This window comes from Sinohyriopsis cumingii, chromosome 7 (genome assembly GCF_028554795.1).
Source record: "Sinohyriopsis cumingii isolate HCF-2022 chromosome 7, ASM2855479v2, whole genome shotgun sequence".
Lineage (NCBI taxonomy): Eukaryota > Metazoa > Mollusca > Bivalvia > Unionida > Unionidae > Sinohyriopsis > Sinohyriopsis cumingii.
Window position 1 is genome coordinate 14,367,011 of NC_142967.1, and position 6,000 is coordinate 14,373,010.

At 36.9% G+C, this 6,000-nt stretch overlaps 1 protein-coding gene across 2 annotated transcripts in view; it reads right to left on the reverse strand.

Moving 5' to 3' along the window:
• LOC149794760 (vitamin D3 receptor-like) overlaps positions 1–3,608 on the reverse strand; it is a 140,953-nt gene extending 137,345 nt beyond the window's left edge. Inside the window, exon 1 of one of the 2 annotated variants that reach the window (XM_089964395.1) lies at positions 3,560–3,608. In XM_089964395.1, coding sequence (XP_089820521.1) covers positions 3,560–3,569 — 10 coding nt within the window. In that variant the 5' untranslated portion in view covers positions 3,570–3,608. Of the gene's footprint in view, positions 1–3,194; positions 3,396–3,559 lie in introns of those variants that run through there. The other variant, XM_089964393.1, reaches the window with a different exon arrangement.
• Positions 3,609–6,000: the final 2,392 nt, after the last annotated feature.

The window sequence follows — 6,000 nt, forward strand, 5'->3', positions numbered from 1 at the left end:
CCAACAAAGATGTGTCTTACTGAATATTGTCATAATAAGACATAAAAATAATGCAACAAATCAAATTACTGCAAGCTGAATGAGGTTTGGTATGCACAGTGTCCATGGCTTCTATATTAAAATAGTTGTCAGCCGTAAGCCTAATTTGCAGACTAGGGGAAAAGGTTGAGTCTTGAATCAATTTGGTTAAAAGGCATAAATTATGGTTATTGTATATTGTGATTACTAGTTTTAGACCTCCCTGGTTACCTAGGAACCATTCCGGTTGTTTCATACTCATTCATACATTGGAGGAGGGAGGGTACACCAGCTCTACTGCCATACCTTCCAATCCACATAAACATGAAATTATTCAGCACCCATCTAGCCCAGTGTCAGCCTGGCAATAAAGATCAGAGATTTTTCAGACAGCAGGATTTCCACAGGAATGATAAAAAATGACAGGTTTCAACAGTGAATGGAAATTTAATATACTTAGGGACAATTGGTGATTCAGATGGTAAGCATTCCATACTGCTAAATCTTGGTTTAGATTTACTTAGATGCCATTGAGTTGGATATAGTGGGGGGTGATAGGGTGGGGGTGGCATGGCACTATTACAGTCCATTTTTGTATTACACTAGTAGTACTTGTCATTCTTGTTGTAATCTGGAATATGTGACCAGGAAAATGTTGCGAATGAAAACTAAATCTTGTCAATGAATTGTTCTTATTTTTTACATATTATGCTCACAGCAAGATAAAAAGTTTTAGAGATAAACTTTTACTTCAGTGCATGCTGATCTATGAATGTCTCAGTTTAGTCTATCCAAGTAAGAAAGGAACAATTCTTTTCTTCTAACTTTACATATCGTGAAAAAATGCAAATGAAAAAAATGAAAAGCTTTAGTGTTTATTTATTCCCTAAATTGTATTTGAAATATTTCTCCACTAATGAACAATTAGTTTATCAGTGAAATGTATTACATTGGTGGTGATATCACTATATTTTCCCCTGGTGATATCACTATATTTTCCCCTGGTGATATAAATATATTCCCCCTGGTGATATAAATATATTTTCCCCTGGTGATATAAATATATTTTCCCAATAAAATGCCAGATCTTATTTGCCAGAATTGTGGTTATGGCTGCGGTCTCTTCATAACTCCCACATGAACTTACCACAGACTGTCTTTGACATTGGTAATAATTTTATGATTTACTGAAATTGAAAAACTAACGAGTTTAGACATAGAATCATGTTATGATGCAGGAAAATAAGGAATGCTATGGAAATATATGTATTTCTCTTATATTTAATTGATATTAGTTTTCACGTTTTTGATCAGCCAGGTTTTTGAAAGCATTTTATGATGCTTCCGTGCTCTTTTGCTAGTGCTATCAAACATTTCTATTGTACATAGTGATTAGAAGAAAGTTCTTTGTGTTTCTCAAATCTTGAATGCTCTGATGAGGGGAGTCCCATTGGTAAGTTTTTATTCTGAATCTGACAATGTATCTCACATGCAGCCTTTTCACGATTGATGTAATTAAAGAGAAAGAACAGGATAATGTGACTGGATTGGACATTATTCTCAGCCTGGTACATGTATCTGGATAATGTGACTGGGTCGGACATTATTCTCAGTCTGGTATCTGCATAATGTGACTGGGTTGGACATTATTCTCAGCCTGATATTTGCATAATGTGACTGGGTTGGACATTATTCTCAGCCTGGTACATGTATCTGGATAATGTGACTGGGTCGGACATTATTCTCAGCCTGATATTTGCATATTGTGACTGGGTTGGACATTATTCTAAGCCTGGTACATGTATCTGGATAATGTGACTGGGTTGGACATTATTCTCAGCCTGATATCTGCATAATGTGACTGGGATGGACATTATTCTCAGCCTGGTACATGTATCTGGATAATGTGACTGGGTCAGACATTAATCCCAGCCTGGTATCTGCATAATGTGACTAGGATGGACATTATTCTCAGCCTGGTACATGTATCTGGATAATGTGACTGGGTTGGACATTATTCTCAGCCTGGTATCTGCATAATGTGACTAGGTTGGACATTATTCTCAGCCTGGTACATGTATCTGGATAATGTGACCGGGTCGGACATTATTCTCAGCCTGGTATCTGCATAATGTGACTGGGTTGGACATATTCTCAGCCTAGTACATGTATCTGGATAATGTGACCGGGTCGGACATTATTCTCAGCCTGGTATCTGCATAATGTGTCTGAGTTGGACATTATTCTCAGCCTGGTATCTGCATAATGTGACTAGGTTGGACATTATTCTCAGCCTGGTACATGTATCTGGATAATGTGACCGGGTCGGACATTATTCTCAGCCTGGTATCTGCATAATGTGACTGGGTTGGACATATTCTCAGCCTAGTACATGTATCTGGATAATGTGACCGGGTCGGACATTATTCTCAGCCTGGTATCTGCATAATGTGTCTGAGTTGGACATTATTCTCAGCCTGGTATCTGCATAATGTGACTAGGTTGGACATTATTCTCAGCCTGGTACATGTATCTGGATAATGTGACCGGGTCGGACATTATTCTCAGTCTGGTATCTGCATAATGTGACTGGGTTGGACATATTCTCAGCCTGGTACATGTATCTGGATAATGTGACTGGGTCGGACATTATTCTCAGCCTGGTATCTGGATAATGTGTCTGAGTTGGACATTATTCTCAGCCTGGTATCTGGATAATTTAACTGGGTTGGACATTATTCTCAGCCTGGTATTTGGATAATGTGACTGGGTTGGACATTATTCTCAACCTGGTATCGGGATAATGTGTCTGAGTTGGAGATGATGCTATATGTCTGTAGCATGATGCCCCAGTACAAGACATCACTATAAACCACTACACTGGAGACATTGCAAAAATTGTTAAAGCTACATTAAAGATCCAAATCACAACAGTATAAAACAGTAGTCCAAATACTAGGCTACTTGAATTCAACATTCATGTATAGTAACCCATATACAACATTATGGTAACCCTAGGACCCATGCACAATATTTATTAGACCCTACATCCTCACTTTTGATCAGGAGCACATCAATTTAACATGTAGTTCCTCTCTGCACTTGATTAATAAAGGTACCTATATTTTTATTCCCCAGTACAAAAAGGTTTTTAAAAAAATGTTAAGATTCCTCACCTTGAGTGTCATAGTATTCCCTTTTTAAGCTGTACATGATGCCTGTAAGAATGCAAAAGTTGGTAAATATCCACACAGTTTATACCTTAGCATCCGGCTGAATTTCTGCTTACATATACATGCATATGTGAAGTACATTTGCTGTAATACTGTGGTACATTTATTTATAGCAGTGATCATGTTGTACCACTTACGCTTAATGTGCATGGCTGATAATTGATTAAAGTTCTTTGGGGTTTTACTAGTAGCAACACATTTAAGTGGAAGTAAACTTCTTATAAAAAGCCTATAAATTAATATTCCACTGAATTCTAAATTCACCTGAACTTAACTTATATGGCCCACCATTTATATTAAGAACATACCCTCTCTCATGATTACATCTGGTACACAGTTAATAAACAGTTGTTGTTTCAGGACTCCATGACTGCACTTGGTGTACTCCTTAACTACCGTATTTATGGTCTTTAAAACATCTCTTAAAAAATAAATCGGTTACAATATCAACACAATCTGCTGCTTTCTGTTCATTTATCAAAGTTTATATTTGGTAGAAAAAGTTACAGTGAAAAAATATGAAGAAAAGTTATATAATCAAAGAAACTTCACATTAAAACTGAATAACTGAAAGGAATCACTCGTTTGCCTTAATGCAGAAGTTGGCCAAGTGCAGACTGGTTAAGAGATGTATAGGGTAGGTAAGACATTAAAGTATTTGGAAGCAGAAGATCAGTCTGATAAGCCACATGACAAGCTATATGCCTCACTGACTTTCAAAACAGCTTGTACCCAGCTACCCTGTTTAATTCTTCATTATCATCATTTTGAGATTCTTTAAGGCTCCTAATTGTGGCTCAGATGTCAACAGGCAGTAAATAATTATTTTTTTTTTTACAGGGAACCAAAATTGCCAGATTACAATACATCTACTATTAATCAAGTTTTATTCATGGTGAAAGTTTTTTGATGATGCTTTTGTTGATGAATCAAGCAATTAATTTAAACACCCATTGATATATAACCAAGCTGTGAAGCGAAAAAAGATCAGTTTACAGAGCTGTTGCATCATCTTCAGTACTGATGAAAGCAACACATTATTTCAACCATAAAGCCATGAAATTCACAAAAACTGATATAATGGTGTTTATGGGAGTCAGTTTGTTATAATAGATTATAAACACATTATCATTGGTTCTCATTAGTAAAATTAACTAAGCACTCATAAGCAACACATTTAACCAATGAAATGGGACTACACCTGATTTCTAGGCGGGGCTGCGGCATATTGAATGGCAGTGGTATGCTGAGTATACTGAATGGCAATGGTATACTGAGTATACTGAATGGCACTGGTATGCTTAGTATACTGAATGGCCATGGTATACTGTTACTAGCGACAGGTAAGAATCTCACTTCTTTGCCTCAGAGGAGCAAATAGGAACACTGTTTTGACTGTGAGGTCTTGAGAGGAAGATTCCCTCCATGGTTCAAATGAGGTTTTGGTTAATGATTTTAAAACACAAGAAAGATTCCATCGGGGACTAAGAGAAGAGGAGACAGGTCTAGTACAAAATACTTTACAAGATTGGAAAGGTGTGGATCAGAACCAAAATCTGTGCCCTTAGAGAATTTAAGTGTATTGGAGATGGCAGCTAGATAGCTGGCATCACAGGTCTTGGATGCAGAAGCTCTCCTGGCATGAATGGTGAAACTGGCAACTTGTCCCAAAACCTTGATCTGGCAGAGAAAGCACTTGATATGAGCCAAGCATGAAGGTGGAGGCTGTTTGGGCTGTTATGACAGGAAATCCCTCCTCTCAGGTAGGGAATTGGGTCAATCGATCAAAAGTTCTAGGAGATCCATGAACACAATTGCTGGTTATGAGAATCATCTGAGCAGTGTTAGTTCTGACTTTTTGTAGCATCTTTTGCTGCAGGCAAAATGGTGGGAAGGCATATGAGAATAGGCAATCCCACTGGAAGCTGGATGCTTGCATGGGAACTCCCACCAGGAATCTGTCTTCATTCATCCACCTAAGCAAATGGTGAGGAAATTCCTAGAGAATCTGAGTGTGGTTTGACCTTGCGAGAAGGAGGAACTGTAGAGGATGCCTTCTACCTGTTATATACAATTAATACAGTATATACAACATGATGCCTTGAGGCCTTATATCTGTTATGTACAATATATACAGTATATACAACATGATGTGAAGAATCTGGCTTGACACTAAGTAATTAAATGATTCTAAAAATCAAAGTATCAAGCCTGGAACATATGCACAGGCATCAGTGAACACTTGAACATATATAAAATATAAAATATCATCCTGCATTGAAAATTAAACTGTGAAAATGATGCAAGATTACACAAAAGCTGGCAGTATTTATTGTACTAGAACTGTTCAATTGTCTAAAGATTTCACCCATTTGAGACATTGATTATGAAAAGAAGAAATGCTAGGAGCCTGCCATATTTCACTGGGAATGTTATTCCATACCAGTGGACCAGTATATTGAATTTTTTTTAAAAAACAACTCCTTCTTTGGCCTTGGTATAATGTAATTTTAACTTCTTGTGGATCTTAAATTTGGAGTACCATCAGCATCTCTTTGGTGAAAGATATTGCTTAGACAGATGGGAATAGCTTTTCTGGATACTTTATACATCAACTTGGCCTTTCCAAGAAATATTCTTTCATGCATTGTTAAAATCTTTATATTATTTATTGCATCCTGGAAATTGTCTATACAATAATCTAGAATTAAATAACAAGTCCTCTTTTGGAGTCTTAAAAGTGTTGTTA